At 39.2% G+C, this 19,050-nt stretch overlaps 1 protein-coding gene across 1 annotated transcript; it reads left to right on the forward strand.

The window, feature by feature from the left end:
• Positions 1 to 1,713: 1,713 nt before the first annotated feature.
• Positions 1,714 to 11,849, forward strand: LOC137284361 (cilia- and flagella-associated protein 251-like). The gene is made up of 4 exons (XM_067816144.1): positions 1,714 to 1,828; positions 2,034 to 2,769; positions 5,746 to 6,046; positions 11,743 to 11,849. The coding sequence occupies exons 2-4, from the start codon at positions 2,083 to 2,085 to the stop codon at positions 11,799 to 11,801; spliced, it is 1,047 nt and encodes a 348-aa protein (XP_067672245.1). The 5' UTR covers positions 1,714 to 1,828; positions 2,034 to 2,082; the 3' UTR covers positions 11,802 to 11,849.
• Positions 11,850 to 19,050: the final 7,201 nt, after the last annotated feature.

Consider the following 19,050-nt stretch of genomic DNA (forward strand, 5'->3'; position numbering starts at 1 on the left):
CACGGTTGATTGCTGGTTTCTGTCTCCGGATCTCGATGGCCTCTTGTAGTTTCCTTTGGCGCCAGTTGTTATTGGTAGATAGTATCCTAGTGTCCTCCCATCGAACTGAGTGTCCAGGGTTCTTGAGAATGTGTTCAGAGATGGCCGATTTCTGGTCGAGTCTATTGCGTACATGGACGCTTGAACTTTTGTAAATGCTCAATAAATTTGATCTTACAGGCGTACACACAAAAATGTGAAATCTTAGCTTCATAATGGTGGATAGATATAACTGCTGTGTGATGAGAGAGATTTGTATTTTCAATACATGGACTCGGCAACTTACAGTCTTTCTCATCACACTACAGATCAAATTCGAATAACAAACACTTAAACAACATTTGAACTTTATTACATGTTTTGCAATTACTGGAAAGTGTCACAATATCCAATTGAGCCTGAGTGGGGAGGGCACAGTATATTTGGTTACTCAAAGGTAAACTAGGATGCCTCATTGAGATAAACACAATTAATTACACAACTCAGTGACCCAAAATGTTATTTGTAGCTATGACTAACATCTGCATATAGATCACTTAATGGATCCCATATTCACACAAACATACTGCACTTGTTTCAAACATACACGTATATTTTCCAATACTGGAATTGAGCACCGTACCGGATCCTCAGCTACCCAAGATTTTGTATTTATATTCCACTACAAAACAGACCCATGACAGCTTTGTCTGGAAGTTATATATAACACTAGTTCCATTACGTCAGGCAGACGATCGTATGCGGCTTCGTGCCATTCGTCAGATACGGGCTTAAACCTATGCTTTGGTGGGGAATGGTTACGGGATTTTTTATGAGAATAGAACGTAAATGTGTAACTCTCTGGAAAAGCGAGGGTGTCAGATCACTATACAGATCTCGGTTATGAGACTGAGGGTCGCACAGTACGTCTACTAAGCAATCAATAAATAAATTAGTTGGGAGAGGTGCGACTTGGTTCAGTCAGTGCAAGTCATGTTCTTAGTACAAGAGTGATTGCATTGCAATACGTGAAAGATGGCCACGTCACGACTGGGCGACTTGCAAATATTACGTAGCCCATCAGTAGACATGTATATAGTCATGGACTATGCTGCTTGGGCGTGTCTTTATTTTCTTTCTGTTTTCGATGCATTGGAGTACACCACAAATCGGAATCCCCAGGGTTACGAAACACGTTAAGATGTACACCCAGCTGGTAACCCTGGCCATATCGATATTCTATATTCATGCAACCAAACACCTTCGACTCGGCCAACAACATATTCTGTGGATGTGTATCTGTCAAAGCAAAAATCAACTCAAGTCGCAGCTACCCCTTTCTTCACGGCAAATTGAGACTGGGGTTACAATTATCTTTCTCCATGTCATTCCGATTAATGATGCTAACCAAATTATGCTCGTTGCTACTGAATCACTCATCAGTTGTGAGATTTAAACCAGTTCCCAACAATATGTATAACACTAACTTGCCGGAAATAAGAGATTACTTGTCTCCATGACATCAATCACGACATCTTGAGCATCGTCAAAAGGAACTATCACGTTGCGTTATTAGACCTGCTTCTGCTGTCTGGTAACAGTGCTGCATATGATAATTGTATACTTGTCGGTAACAGCTGCAAGAAAATGTGGCTGAAAACTTGTTTTTGTCCGAGACTGTACGTCTACGTAGGGGAGACAACTCTATGATTTATCGTTCAAGTAATGTTTACTTCCGCTTTAAAACACGTGTTCACGCTGGTGATTGGGTTACCCCTGAACATTGAAAGTGATACGTTATCACAGAGGAGTAAGTTGTTTCCAGACAAATTATACACGTCACACATTTAATGTTGAATGTAAGTACGTTGGTCATATTGTTGTGACAGTTTAGGATCAATGTATGTAAGTATATTTAAGATCAGCTCCTGACAGCTGAGTGTAACTGTGCTTAACACAACAAATTCACAGGTCTTTTGTGTTTAATTGTTACTCATGTAAACATTTCGTTTCAGATTTGTAATATATGACACAACAAAGTTGCATGACATCAGCTGAGTAAACATGTCCCTAGAAAATACTGTGAAAGAAAGCCAACACAGGACCAAAAAGAAGCAAAAGCAAAAAATCCAGGAATCTGATGATGTTGTAAAAGAAAGAAAAGTAAAGAAAAGTAAAGAGGAATTTTCACCAGGGAATGATGAAAATGTTGCTGTTAGTGTGAGTCATTCTAAAACAAAGAAGCATAACAGAAAAAGGCATTCTGAAAAACTGCCTGTTGAAGAGAGGAATGAAGATATTGTGGTTACAGATGGTAAATATAGTAAAGCAAAGAAAAGAAAATCCCAGTCTGAAGGTCAAGATGGAGATCAGTGTGTGAAGAAACACCAGGATCAGAGTAGTATTAAAAAGGAGAGAAAGAGAAGAGAACGGAAGGACAAATTTAAAGACAAAGTTCCTGAATTTCTCAAACTTATGAAATCTAAAAATCTGAAAGAGGAAGTGCAACCAGAAAGTGTTCCCAAAACACCGGAAGAAATTGCACTGGAGAAAATGAAAGAAGAGAAAAGGGAAAGAATGAAAAAGAAGAGGCAACTAAAGAAAGCTAACAAGGGGAAGAAAATAGAAAGTACTGTCGCAAAAGATGCTGCCTTGGCATACTTGAATCAGTGGTACTATCACCATGATGTATGGCGCTTCCAGAAGGTTCGTCAGGTCTGGTTGCTATCACACATGTATGATATCAACATGGTGAGTTGCAGAAACATAAAATATGAATTGAAACCCTTGTTATATCAACTCATTGGCTAAACTGGAAAAAAAATATATGTCATATTGTGACATGAAGAAACTTAAACATGTCAGGCTTTTGTGGGTTATATATGTTGGTTGGTTGTTTGACTCCAAGTATGGGTTGCTGGAGACAATTCTAATCTGGATCTTCTCAGGTTATAATTTTGAGAGTCAAAGGGACTTGAATCCTTCAACTGTAGGGATGTCATGCTGCAAAATGGTGGTCCTAGAGAAATGTAAAAAACTGAATACATACCATTACTCAACAACAACTGACATAAGACTGGACATTTACAATGAATGTTCCTTAAAAGTAGGTACTCAGGAGACTACATTTATAACCTACATGGTGATATGGACTAACTGATGGATATTTCAAACTTGTGTTTTTGGTGTAGGCCATGTGTTGTATATTTTAATCAAAATGCATGCATTGAACTACAATTATAACAAATTGAAATCAGCTGTCCTTTTCAGTTTGTATTGATAGTTTGAATGCTAGATCAAGAAAGATTCAACTGTGTGTTGTGTTTTAGTAGGATTACTGAGAGAGGAGACATTTTAGGTGGTATTAAATTATGAAATAGCAGAATTAATTCGTAAGCATCCACAATTTTTTTGTGTGTTAGTGTTTGTAGACTTTGCTACTTCCCATTCATTTAAATAATTATGAAAATCGTTTAAATAATTATGAAAATAGAATACAGTATTCATGTCCTGTTAATACTGGACAGCATGTGTTGTAAAAGATAATTTGGATGCTGAAAAAATTCAATAACATGCTCACATAACATTTCCAATCATGTGTGTAGTCATGTCGCAAAGTATGGCAAATTGTATAGGTTTTTCAAGATTATTGAAAATAAATGTTGAGACCCTGTAACTTTTTGAAAGTGAAAACATAATAAAAGTGACACATATACAAAGGGAGAGGTGGGGTAGCCCAATGCAGGTTTCCTCCCCCTAGACAGTATGATCCCAAAACTGACAGTCTACAGATGACGTATTTAGGGAGGTGTTATAATCCACAGCCAGAAATGGGACCTATGAAAATCCCACTGCCAGAATCAGGACAACTACCATCACTAATAGGGCCTATATGGTCTGTGTGGAAATGAGATTGTGTTAATTAATACTCTGCGAAAATGAAATAAGTTTAGCTAAGCCTTAATTAATCCATTGCTACCTACCTGATCATTGCTGCTTGATCAGGTTAATCCTAACCTGATTTTGCTCATCAACTGATAAAGAACACAATTGTCTTTAGGATTTTTTAAAAAATTTTGGACAGGATAGGGTGTATATGGTTATGAACATAGTTTGTTTTGTGCACTTGGAGACAGGCAATGGTGTGAACACACTTTGCCTTGTACAAATGGAGACAGGAAATGTTCTGTTTTTTTATTCTATTTGCATTTCTTTTGTACATTGGTCACACATAAGCAATATGATGGCCAAGAAAGGTGAAATTCTTGGGTTGAACTCTGTGATCAGTGGCATACCCTTTGATCTGAACTCTATGGTGATTTAAGCAGTGAAATATCATGATTTTCGCTATGCTTGTATATGATAAAATCATATGACTTGCCAACCATGTTTCTTTCATTTGCTTGTGTCTCCCATGGTAAGGTTTCATTGAATGGTTAAGTTAATCTATTTAATTAGCCTACTCAGGTCCATTTAGAAATTTATTACCTATCAGTTAAGCGGTGTGAACAACACACTGTCAGAAATATGACTCACGGAAATCACATTACCATGAATTGGACAGCTCACTGGACCAATTAAAAGATGTGATAGTCTCACTGCCAGAAATGTTACTTAATCCTCTAGACATTTATATTTGGAGGTCAGGGTGACTCTCCAAAGTTTTTTTAGGAAGCCAAAAATTTGGAGGTCAAACAATTTACAAAGATAATCCATTTTCTACAAATATTTACTTTTCTTCAGGTATATGTCTCTAAATCTGTGAATTCTAAAGAATTATCTCCCATTGATAGGGAATGACAATAATTTTATCAAATGAAAATAATGATGGTTTGTGAAACAACTTTTATGTTTTGTTGACAGAAGTTAAAACGAAATTCTGCAGGGTTGGTGTGTTTTTCCAATTTACATTGGTGTTAGTTTGAGTCATTTACGATTATTATTTGTTTTTGAGTCAGAGTACAATTCATTGGGAATATTTGGACTCAAATGGACTTTGAGTTAACTAACTTGTATCTGCACCACTCAGCATCAAGTAATTAAAATTCAGTTATTTCATGCTACTTTCGTCTGCGTTATTTAAAAATTATACCAGAAAAGCATCATCTAAATTTAGCCTGGTTCTATGCAAATAAGGCTGAGCTTTATGTAAATTTTTGTAAATGAATGACCCAACTAAGTGATGAAAATTTATCTGTTTAAATGGATGTCAACTTTGATTATGTGACGTGTGTACTTTCAAATCAATTTAAATCATTAATGAATCAAGTTAAATTTTTTGCTGACAGCACTGAATTGCACGATTTTCATTAAAGATTTTATTGTGTTAAGAGCAATGAAGTGTTTATTTTTATGCATAGTTTCACTTTACACTGGGTCTCGTACACAAGTTTCCACGTCAAAGGGAACTCTGCCAATGGTTAAAGTGTTTCGTCATTATGCCACAGACCCAGGTTTGGTTTTGCTAAAAATCTTTTAGGAACAGGATGTCAGTGTGGGGAGGTTGGAAATGTAATATTCTTGTGCACATAGTTAACAGTTATTGAAGGAATGTTTTAACATTGAGTGTTGAGGTGAATGATTTTTGTATCATTTAGTACAACATGTAATGTTGATGAACACTTAATACAGTTAAAAAGGTTAATTTGTAACTTTGATGTTTTACCATCAGTCATCTATTGCCTTCTTTATGATTGACATTGTGTCATGATTGTTAATATTCTGTAGGTGTCCGATGAAGGTTTTGTGCGCTTGCTGAAGTATCTGGAAGATTTAAAGGGTCATAGCAGAGCTGAAACCACAAAACAAGCAGAGACAATACTGGAAGAAGCTGAAAAGGAATATGAGAATGATGGAGAAGCAAAGGATAAGGATGATGAAGAGAAAGATGTTGAGGAGGAAGAAGAGGAGTGTGCTGAATCTGGGCAAGAAGTAGAGGAGGATCCTGAAAATGAGAGTGAGGATGAAGATAGTACTGCTGGTGAGACAAAGGCTAAGAAAAAGAACAAAGGGAAAGATGTTAACAAAGGTAAGCATGGTACATTCTTACCAGCTTTAGATAACCAAAGCATTATCTCATGTGAGCTGAAATGTAACACACTGAAATTACACATTTTTAAACTTATCCTATCTCACAGATTGTACTCATACCTGCAGCATGACTTTTGGCTGGCCACATGACACCCCTCTCTGAATATTCTTTTTTTGTTGGCCTCATGAACAGACATGCTATAAATTTGATGTGAAACATTCTAGATTACTTTAGAACTGAAAGAATCATTCCTCATCGAGAAAAAGGAAGAGCTGCTCTCAATACAAGAAGGCTTTCTAGAAATCTGACCCTTGTCCATCCTGCATAGACTGCCTTGGTTTATGTGCTTGGCAAGGTGTAATTATTGTCAGAATTTGAATGAAGATGACATTGTCTTCTACAGAAAGGACAGGACCAGTTGTCTAGACTCTCTGGAGCCTCTGGAGCATGGTCCTTCTGATCAAAGAAATGAAAAATGGACAGGCCAGTAAAAAAATCCACAATGAGCTCTGCACGGTCCTTGATCAGGTTACCCACTTCTTTGACTATTTTACGGCAATTTGACAACACGTTCCCCAGCATCAATCTTCTGGGACAATTGCTGCAGAACTGAGCTCTTTAGACAGCTTGGGTTTATGCAGTGTTTATTCAATGAGGCCATCAACCATTACCGGTCTGAAGTTAAGAGTGATAGCCAATATCAAGTCTCTGTGGAAGTCCTGAAATTACAAAAGGACCCTTTGAGGCGGAGAAGACCAGCTCAGTATGTGCCCACTAACGTAGAACTATGGAACTCTTTTTGTGGCAGTGGATCCTGCAGGAGGGGCAGTAACAGTTCCAATCTCCTTCCATAAGAGGCGTTACAGGGCTGGTGCAGGAAAGCAGTGACCCCCCACCCCAGATATTGGGCTAGTTTGTGGGCAGAAAGCTTGAAATCGATGGACATTGTTGTGAGACTCCTTCGTCATATCAACTGTCAGTCAAGGTTATCGGCTTCCACTTGTGGGCATCTCGCCACTGACTCTAGACCCAGTGCATTGTACCTTCCCTGCTGCACAGATAACAGCTCTTTAGACTACGCTGGGTACATTGCTGGACAGGCTAGCCATTGAGTCTCTTTGATCTTAAGCCAAGAACCCTGGGGCCCTTTTCACAAACTCTCGTAAGTCTAAGGTCTCGTAACTTTTCTTGTAACATTCCTACTTCCTATGTTACAGTATAGGTGGCACAAATGGCCTGATCAGCCAAGACTTGCAAGATGCTTATCTGCATGTCCTGATATTCCCCTACCACTGGTAGAATCTAAGCTTCATGGCCCAAGGGATCCATGTTCAGTGGAGGATTTGGCATTTCTTTGGCACTGTGAGTGTTTACCCAGATTGCAAAGCCTATGACTCCCTTGTCAGGGCAACTGCCCTCAAGATTGTACATCAATGAACGCCTTCAAGCTGAGATGGATCCGCAGATTTTGTGTCTACATCTTCAGGGCACTACAAGCCTACTCCACCAGCTAGGCTGGGTTATCAACGTCAAATCAGAGCTGACCTCAACTCAGTGCCTCAGCAAGATGTTTGTTCCACTGTACAGGTGGGCAAAGATTCAATGCCTTGTCTTTCTAGCACTGTCCCAATAGAGGATCTTGCATCAAAGTCAAGAGCTTCTTGGTCTGCTTACATCCGCTCAAGTCCAATATATGTTGATCCACCCACCTCTGTCACTCCACCCATTCCTGTGCAGGTGGCTCAAAGTGTGGAATGTCAGTGGAAGAGTGTATTTCGTGCCAGTCTGTCCAACTCATCACCTCCTCGTGGATATGTCACTCCAGGATGGGGAACCCACTTTTTCAAGTTCCATGGCAAGGCTGTTGTCTCTTGATGAGCACAATAGCAAACCTGTGTTCAAAGCAGTCATCTTAGCCATATGCCATTGGGACCAGGAGCAGCGATCAACCAGTCTGTTCATTCAATCCGACAACTCCACCATTGTTTTGTACATCAACCATCTGCGGTCAACAAAGGTGGGCCATGCTCTTCTTCCAGCTGATGGACTCCATGGGAACATCAGCAAGAGGCAAACACGTTACAGGAATAAAGAATGTCATCTCAGAAAAGCTCTGTCTCTGTCGGACTTTCTGGTCGGTTTGTCTTCCAATCAGTTATTCTCCAGTTGACTTCTTGTCTACCAGACAATCTGGCCATATACTGGGAAAAACTAAATGCTTACACATTTCCACTACTGGCCCTTCTACCTCGAGTACTACAAAAGTTATAGCCACCAAGCAAATGACACTGCTTTTGATCGAGCTCTGCTTACTGGCTCACAGTTGGTTCGTCAACCTGTTACGTCTCACCACGCCACAGCCAAAAGCTTTACCCACTCAAAACAATGTACTCATCCATCCACACTCAGACCAGTTTCATGAATGTCTACAAACGTTCATTCTTCTTGTATGGCTCATGTACAGAAATCTCTAATGGCCAAGTGTTATTACAGAAGGGTTGCTTTAGCCATTACTTCTGCCCATCATACTTCTTATAACAAGTGGAAGAAATGTTAAACTTATTGCAAGGTGCATGATATTCTGTCTCCCACTAAAGCTTCAATGCTGTCTTTAGATGCCTGTACCTGCATCACTTGTGACTGTCTAGGAAGCCTAAAGCAACTCAAAAATCTGTAGTGGCCAAGTGTTATTACTTGCAGATTCTGATACCTTTTGGTATGGACTTATAGTAACAAATTATAAATAGGCAAATTCAACTTAAAAAGTTGAAAAACAATGTGATAAAAAAAATACCCTTGAAATCAAACGAGTTCAAACAAGTCACTAGTTTCACCCCACCTGGGATGAAAAGTGGTTTCAACAGCTATGCTGTGCTGTGTAATCATTCCGTGCCAGGATGCCTGGACGGTTTATTCCCAAGAAGGGAATTCGTAGAAAAAACGCAAGTGATGCATGCAAAGATCATCGCTGTGGTGGAAGTTGGAGAACAAAAGATTTTACTTGTGATTACAAGCCGCTTGGGTCTGCGGTAAATAAATACACTGGTTCCATACGTTCTCTTTTTTTCACATCTGGCTTCTTAGGGGTTGGCAGATTTGTAAACCAAGTTTTCAGGAAGGTGTAGCAGTAGAAATGGTAGTATCATTGTTAAAAAATGCTCAGCATGAAAACTGAAATGTCTATGGAAACAGAAAAAAGCAGCCACTGTCACAGACAACACCCAGTGTCTGTTGTATTGACACGTAGGTGTCTCCATGCCTGTCTCCTAATGACAATATGCAATACACAACTTCAATCATTGACCACAACTTGAACTTAAAATACCAGGCTATACACAATAAATGTGTTCATGCACTTGAGGTCAGTCTGTAATTACAGACAGGCATATGTTGTACTTATGATGTCTGTTGATTGCAAACAAGCTGCATCCATTTTTTTTGTATGATAGATCGAACAGAAACCAGTGCAAACTTAGATTGTCATTGTAAGTCTTTTTTTAGACAAACAATAGTTTCCAGACATGCAGTACTTATCATCTCAGTATTTGTTGATTGAGCAACAAAACCCAACATTCCATACACACACCGGAGCTTATCGTCAGATGAACCAGCCAATGGAAGTCTTTGTTACACACCCACTCGCTTTGACTGGTTTGGTGTCCAGACTGCTTTGTTTAGAGGGAAGTAGACCCAAGTACAAAATATTGCACTGTTGATTTGTGATGGTAGGCTCCTTGACTTTAATCATGGAAAGCTGCTTTTTTGCCAGACCAAAACGGTCTTCGCTTTCCAATATCTATGTGATGTCTGAGTCATGGACGTACATGGGCCTCATCAGTTTTGTCCTTTCGTCCTGGTGCAGCTGCTGTTAACTCAGTAATAGCTACAATACTGGTACCAATATCTCTAAAGTTTCTGAGCTACAGTCTGTATTGCGTTCCTCCAAACTGGCAGATCAGTCTAGGAAATTCTGTCCTCTGGCTTTGGATTTAGCGGTCGTCTTACATCTGGTTTCTGATGATTACAAACCTTTGGCTCCCCAGGCATTGGCTAAGGCGACTCAGATGTCTGAGTTTTATGCGCTGGGAGCATATAGGTGAGATTTCCAAGGTCTTCATAGCAAAGAATCAATTGCCTAGTCAATCGGATTGCCTACTCGCCATCTCACTATTGTATCATACTGGGGTGAGGTGAAAAGCGAGGAACTTTGGCTTTGCTCAGTCAGAGCTGTCAAAATCTATGTTGCGACTTCACACGACTGACATAGACTGCATAAACAACTGTTCATCTCACTGTCTCCAACCTTATCAGCAGAAGTCTCCCATCGCCCATGCTACTGGCGTACACTTTTGCCGTTCTTCCACCTTCTGCTGCATCGAACGTGATGCTCTACAGCAATGGCTCCTTGACTTTCATTATGGAAAATTGCTTTTGGCAGTCCCAAACAGTCTTTGGCTTCCACTATCTTTGTGATGTATCAGTCATGGATGTACAGTGACCTCATCAGTGTGGTCCTTTTGTCCTGGTGCTGCAGTAGTCATTGTCAAGAGCTGTCCTCCGACCGCAAAGTTTGTGTTAGCTTGTAATTAGCGAATGAAGTTGTACAGAAGGAATGGCTTTGGGGTAAGCAACCCATCACAAGTATAGGAGTTATGTAGTCAATCAGAACCATCACCACATCACAATCACCACTCTGTATACATTAAGAGATATGTTTGGTAATCTGCACCTGACTGTGGGATAAGTACAATCGATGAGACTGAAGTCAAGATGTCAAGCTGCATGATTCACTGAGGCTAAGGATGTCATGGATCCAGAGTATAGGGGCATGTTGGGTGAGCAGTACAAGAGGCCAAAAGCTTTTATTACAGTTCGTTTGCCTTCAGCTGTTGATTATCTGAGAGAGTGCAATCCATTAGATAAGAAAAGTATTATGAACATTCAACTTTAATTACAACTTTTGCTTTAAGCCATTTGTTCATTACCCGTATGAATTTGGATTGGCAGTGGAGTAGATTTCTGTTCCATTTGAAGTATTGCTTATTTTATCTCCAAAGTTATTTTGAGATGATGTCTCCTCTACACCTGATTTTTTACAATTATCACTTCCAATATTTAGGGGTAGTGGGGTAGTCTAGTGGTTAAAGCACTTGCTCATCACAGTGAAGGATGGGGTTCAATTCCCCAAATGGGTACAATTTGTGAAGTCCATTTCTGTCTCACTCATTAACTTTGATTATTTCTTTTACTCCATATATTTATGGAATTGTATATTATCTTCCTTCAGTGCTGTTTTCAGAGTGATATTTGTAAACAAGAAATTTAAATGACCTTGAAAGTCAGTTTGCATGGGATGGAAATTTTCTTATCTGTAAATTTTCAAACTGCCTGTAAGCTGTTCCTCACCATCCATTTATTGTACTGTTATCCTTAAGAGTTTCATTAACATTGCTCAGTTGGTTCCTAATACCTTGTAGAGATTCTTGGTGAGGATAAGTGCAAGTGACTAATATATCAGAGCAGACTAAAATCCAGATCTTCCAGCCAGTTTGCCTTTAGCAGTTGATGTTTATAGCTCTTAAAATATATTCAGACAGATTTTTGCCATCATACCTTCTCAGTGAAATACAGATACTTGTACATTATCTATTCTTGAATTTGTTCAAATTACAATTAAATGTTGTGATTTTCAGATGTAACGTCTTCATTGAGGTACCAGAGAGCCAGGCAAATTCTCCAGATTTTAACATGACAACATCTGTAACTATGATATGGACATTAAACTTTTATGTGCAGTAAACTTCTTTTGTTTTTATGTTACCTGTGTAGCAGGTTTTCTGACATGACATCCTATTTAGCCTGCCTATTTAGAATCGCTTACCACTGAAATCAAGGATTTGCAGTAGGTTAATGAAATTTGGTGCACTCCTAAGAGAGGGGCCTATTAAGCAGAGGTTGGAAATGATCTATGTAATATGTCAAGGCAGCAGTGAAGGTCTGTAACTTAAGGTTTTGTGCATGGTAAAGGTAAGGTATTGATGTCAAACTTTTCTTCAAGCTGTTGAGCATTGGAATGGTCATTTGTAATTTTAAGGTTGTTTTGCGCCTTTGTGTTGTGAACCACCTCCTTGTTCTAGTGGATAGATCATCAGTGGTGGTAGGTCAGTCAGCAGTTTGATGCTCCAGTTTCATGTCTCACCAAAAGACATGGAAAGATGGCACTTCTGTGACACATTGAACACAACTTCAGATTCATGGAAATATTTCAGGAACCACTCTGGAGCAAATTGTCAATGGCAGTGTTTAAACTCCCAAAATTTCAAGCCAGACAGCCGGACTGGTTGGTAACTTGAAAATATTACCAGTCCGAATACAAACTTGCCTGTTCGGTTTTCAACAATAAAAAAAACAAAGATAATCAGGTTTCTCAATACTGTCTTTACTGCATGTAAGCTACATGGCCTGGTTTATGAATCTGTCTCATTTTCTGCCTCACAGTCACAATCAAGATCGGACAAATCTAAGACATAGTCTGGGCTGGCAGTGCAGTTTTTTTCAGCAGCAGGAACCTCATCATCATCTGCAGTAAAGTGCTGTTGAAACACCACAACACTCTTCAAAGCTTTTTTGAACCTGGGTATGAAGTCAGGTCCTCTGTGATGATTTTAATTCCATCTGAACCTGTCTGCTGATACTATGACAAGTATACTCTTAGCCAGTTAGGCAACTTAGGGATAAAAATATCTACCAGACTACCGGACTTGCAACTTTTAAAATGAGACTGTCCAAGATGAAAATAGACCATTCTGGACGGTCGGGTAGGCAGGACTTTTAAACACTGTCAATGGGTGCAAATTTCTACCTTAATCTGAACAATGGGATTTTCAGATGTAATTATTGGATATTTCTAATTATTACATATTTTAAAGGTCACAAAGTAAAACACAACTCTGCAGATTCTGATACCTTTCGGCATACATTTAACAAAACAAATCATCACAAATGCCAGTTCAACCCATAAAGTTGAGAAAAAATTTGATGAAGAAAAAGCCTGTGAAATCGGAGTTCAAATGATTCACTAATTTTCCCCCAGTGCTGGGGGTAAAAAGGGATTTCAACAGCTATGCTGTTCTGTACTCACAACGCATGTGCAGTGAATAGGTTCACAAAGCTTGAAACAGTATGCTTGCCCAGTGTACGATGTGAGCAGTCGTCCAATCTTGGTTGTGTACACACAGTTAAACAAGTAAATAATCTACTCATTACATAAAAAACATGTTGATTGTGATAAGCAGACTCTGTCACAGAGAAATCTCAATGTCTGGTTTATTGACACCAAAGACATATATTCGTGAATGTATGAGTCAAGAAAGTGAATACACTACAGCAGCATGCTGTCTCAAATTAATTAGGAGATCAGGACATCAATCAGTACAAGAGTCAAATGCATTACTTCCATCACTATCAGTCCACCTTATGCAAATTTACATTTTAATGGCAGCAAAACTAAGAACACCGTACTCTGATAATTGTATAACCTGTTTTCCCTGTCCCATTCGTATGTCCTGAGAAACTTGCAAATTACAACTGAAACACATACTGAAAATAAACTAACTTTTATGAATGTAATAACAAAACATTCAATACAAAATCAGATTTATGGAAATATTTACTGACAACAGATCATTTCATTTTGCATGTTTCAAGGGAGACCAAGCCTTCAAATAGTCCAAATAGGCACAAAGTTTTCTTTAGATTTTCACAATTATGTAATAGTTCAAACTGTCCTAGCCACACCAAATGTCCATCTAGTACAGAGTGAACAGTCTTTTGATGAAGCTGAAGACACTGGAGCAGCATTCTGTCTCAAACGACTGTGGCTGACTTGGTTCTTTCAGGTGGCTGACATCAATCAGGATGCAGGATTCTGTTTTTACAGGCTGTACTGTAAAAGGTGATGTGGGATCTCCCAAGTCTATCTCCAGGATGTCCTGCTTCAAGTTCATTGGGGAATGTACTGCACATGGTTTTGTTGGACCTCCCAAGTCTATCTGAAGGATGTTCTGCTCAAAGTTCTTGGAGGAACCACATAGTGGTGGGTGGGCAGGGTTAGGGAGAGGGTTCTGGGTGATGGGTGTATAATCAACTTCAACAGTTGGCAGCTTAGAGAGAAAGAAAAGGCAGTTTCATAAGACATAAGATGTAGGGAAAATAGTTAACACAGTGTGATTCTTTCTGCCCTATTACAAAAATATTGTCTGATTTTATCCTAAAAGTACATGCTTTCTGTTGCTTCCATTCAGTCATATTGACTTAATGTTTGCTTATTTTCATAAGCATATAAATCTAGTAAATAGTTTAAAGTCTAATATGGTAACAAAACCACTCTAAATCGCAACTCTCCGTTTTATATCATGTGGAAAAGTCTAGTCAACTCCCTGGATGACCTACTGGGAGAGGGACAGGATGGTTAGAGGGGGAGGCAGCAACGGTAGGACGCTGAGACTTTCTCAACTCTTCCCAAGCTGCCGAGGGAAATGATGAAAAAAATCTATGTAAAACGTATTCAAAATTGATGACAGATGGTGAATTGGGATCTTTGAAATATAAGATAAGATAAGATAAGATAAGATAAGATAAGATAAGATAATTCTTTATTGTTCATATAGTGGAAGTTCATTGCACAGTTCCAGGTCTCAGTCACATGAAAATAAACATAAAAACATCTATACACAACAACAGCAACAACAGCAATCTCCAAAATTACATGCTATCCCTTTTCCATATTTATTTCACGTATACTTGAAGGTATAAAGGAACGGCGGACCCTGATTGTTCGTAATGTCGGCACACGCAGTCTACGGCCCGAAGGGAAAATGGGATATTCCTAAACTAGAACATGAGTCGGGTCTCATAGAATTTGGTCTGTCTTTTTGATAATTTGCTGCTCATAAAAATAGCCGATACTGTCCAAGGGTAGGCCAATTATTTTTGATGCAGTATTAAGAATTTTGAGCAATTTGGTTTTGCTTGGAACAAACACGTTCAACATGAATTGACCGTAACGATATTTTCGACTTATTAGGAAATGAGCCCACATTATCCTTAAACATGTAATATTTATGGGGGCTTCATAAATATCTTGTTTGCAAACTACTGAGGATTGTTGTTCGAGCGCCATATGGCCTAGGTCAAACTTACTGATAGTAAGTTTACTGTTGCCGAGTACCAACACCAAATTGGACTTAAGAGACATAAATAATGTACCTTGGTGGTAAACACTTGCAACGCTCGTGAACATGGTGCAAAGTAGGTCACCAGTATGAATCAAATCGTATAATGACAGCGAAGACTTGGATTTGGCAACACTGATACTAAACAACAATGGCGTCGTTTGAAGAGTACCGTCACCATGGAGATGTTCTCGCGAGACCACAAAGGTTGTTCTCAGGTGAACTGGCAACGAGGATGTGTTGCGTTAGGGACGTTATCCGTCTGCTTCTTCTTCTTATATGTCCTTAACAACCTCTACGTATGAAATTCAACATACATCACGCACACAAATAGCTTTTATAGTTTTGAATTCTGCGGAAAACTGATTCTAGACAACCACCCACTATCATCAGTGACAAAAACAAACGAGCTGAAAGTAGTGAAAATGACCTATCAAAATACGCTGTAGATATCGCAAATGTGGCCATTTTCCAACATTACGAAATCGGGAATAACGGCGTTATTTGGCGTTTGTTTTGAAAATAAAAAATAACGTAACTACTCTACGTACTGGATTTTCAAAATTAGCGATCACTGGTATCATCAAATCACCAATGAAACGTTGCCGATAACCTAGAATCGGTTGGGATGCTTTTGAAAATACTACAAACACGAACGCTGAAGAGTTGTTTCCGCCATAATGGATGGTGTTTACAAAATCACTCTAAAATCGCACTAATCAATATATCACTGGAATTCCCATTCACTTTCATTCAAATAGCAAATGTTCTTTATCCGATAATTTACATAGATCTAGGCCTAATTAAGATATATCAGACAGTCGACTGTTCGCTCACACTTTCCGTAAAGATGGCAAATGAAAACAAAAAAGCGTAGCTTAAAGTGCTTTCAGCAAGAACGATAAAAATCTCAGAAATTTACTTTTTTGAAACGAATAACAATATTTCGGACAACGCTGGGCAGTGTCTGTTTGTTTTTTCAAACTACCTAAGTGTTTACACTTGAGTTTACCCCATTGGACAGGATGTTTGATATTCCACTTTACAAGTGTATACTGGTCGGTTCCAACGAAAAGCCATGTAGCTGGAATATTGCTGAGTGCTGCGTAAGACTAAATTCACTCCAATGAAAAGTGTCCACGTCCAGGTACAAGGTGTCCAAAACAGAATTGCTTGTAACTTGTAATTATTTTTACAAACGTAAAGTCCACACATTTGCCTCTCAAGCAGTTGTCATCACTATTCTCAAAACGTGAAAAGTGAATCAGTGAAGCTGAAGGCTCATTTTCTGAATTACCTACAAATACCACCATCATACTTTGTAGATCACGTGATTAGAAGGATTCTACGTTTGCCTAACATCCAAATTCACTGTTGTTCTGCATGCACAAATTGTTCACGACTATAGAAAGTCTGAAGCCATATCATGGTTTCTTTCATGTTTATAACCTCAAGCGTTGCCAAATAGAACCATTCTGGTACCTTTGTTTGGTGTGAGATAGCACCACTTAGTGTTATTTTCAAATCATAATTACATGTCTATCTTTTTTATCTGGGAGACAACGGGTGGAACATTCCATAAGTGCAACACACTTAAAAGGGATCAAAAACTAAAATTTTGGTGGAAGTATCCTTCTTGTTTTGTCTGAGTGCATCTCGGAAAGTAGCAATGTCATATTAACTGATGCAAATATAATCCTCATCCAAAGTTTAGACTTGTCATAGACTAAATCATTTCAATAAGTTTCCTTAAAACTTCATTTATTCAAACGTTCTATTTGTTTCAATATAAGTCCAAAGTGCACCGAAATTCTATCCCCTTTGTCTATGTAATGTATTCAGCAAACATTCGGTCCTCTTATCAAAACCCCCCTCCGGGCAGGGCCCTTAATTCTCAAACGCTACCATTACATGTCAATTAACACCTCCCTACGTCGGCGAATCTTACGTATACGTACATGTGCATGGGCCAGTGACCTTGCACAATGTGGCGTAATGGCCCTGTGTATAAAAACCTGACTGATATGGTCAGTCGTGAGACCATCCAGCGAGACCATCCAGTGAGACCAACCAGGGAAACCAGATCATCGAAAGAAGTGGACGGATTGTGCGGCTAGTCGGTGTGTCGACCAAGACCGTCGCCCCACCTACATCGACGATGAAGAATCGCCGTCGGACTTCTGAATGTGTGGAGGTGACAGAGCGGGTCTCCACATCGGGATCATTGGCCACTCAGTCCCGATGTGCGCTCGGTCACATGTTTACCACTGTGTATACCATTTCGACCATCACTCAGCCTAACAATAACAAACCATGGCTGCTGCTGTCTTCACCGACTCTTGTCTTCCATTACTCTTGTCCACCATCCTAAACTACCACCCGAGAGCAACCACCACGACCACCGCTCTTGGACAGACTCACAAACACGCACACGCACGCACGCACGCACGCACGCACGCACGCACGCACACAATAGATATATATTACCATCGAAGATTCATTTCTCCACTGTTTTGGGGGAATCAACTGCAAACCTTATGCAGATGAATTCCACGAGAATCATAAATCAAATTGCTGTAAAACGTGTGTAATTGTCGTGATAGTGAACAACTGCGTTTTTGTGCAGAGTTTGTTCACAATATCCCAATTTTCACTGTTTTTTTAAGCATTTATTGGACTCATGACAATAATCTTAAGAACGTTACTAATTTGTTTTATAAACAATACATCAGTTAATGTGTAAACAGTACCTTTAAACAGTATGGAATATTTTGCAAAAGTTGGTTTTAAACAGTCGCCGGAAGTAAGTGGATGTATTTAAATTAGTCAATCTAAACTTTGGATGAGAAGTACAGAAACTGAACTAAACTCATTACACCTGAAATTTTAACTATCATGATTCATCAGACATTTTGTGTTCCTAGAAAGCACATCACAAATGTTCAAACGCTTGAACTATTACCACATACACATTCCATTATGTACAGATAATTATGTCATGAAAGCAATCAGTACATTATACGTCTCACTGAACAATATAGTCCGTTTGACTCAAAAGCGGACGGATGAATTGCAGTCTAGCTTGAAAACTAATAAACATAACATACTCAATGGAAGGCTGATAATAATCAGAACATCATACCAACTCTGTGAGGTTTTTGCAGAATGTTTTTCTTTCAAATAAACAAAGTTGTTTAACTAACTGTCATTAAAATATTGACGCAGTTCATTATTTGCTACGAGGGAGGAGAGCAGAGAAAGGGACAGTCAGGTGTGTAAGAGTGAGTGAGTGAGCTTAGTTTTACACCGCACTCAGCAATATTCCAGCAAAATGGCGGCGGTCTGTAAATAATCGAGTCTGGACCAGACAAGCCAGTGACCAACAACATGAGCATCGATCTGCGCACTTGGGAACCGATGACATGTGTCAACCAAGTCAGCGAGGCTGACCACCCGATCCCGTTAGTCGCCTCTTACGACAAGTATAGTCACCTTTTATGGCAAGCATGGGTTGCTGAAGGCCTATTCTACCCCGGGACCTTCACTGGTCTCAGGTGTGTAAGAAAAAAAAATCTCACAGTGTTGGTACGATGTTTTGATTATGACCAGCGTTTTATTGAGTATGTTATGCTTATTCGTTTTCGAGTTACATTGGGGCGGTGGGGTAGCCTAGTGGTTAATGGCGGCCACAATGGATTGTAAGGATGTTAAGACGCCTGATTTCTAGGATTGTCTGGTGACATGTACATCGGTCTGTGATGTCACGAA

This window comes from Haliotis asinina, chromosome 5 (genome assembly GCF_037392515.1).
Source record: "Haliotis asinina isolate JCU_RB_2024 chromosome 5, JCU_Hal_asi_v2, whole genome shotgun sequence".
Classification (NCBI taxonomy): domain Eukaryota; kingdom Metazoa; phylum Mollusca; class Gastropoda; order Lepetellida; family Haliotidae; genus Haliotis; species Haliotis asinina.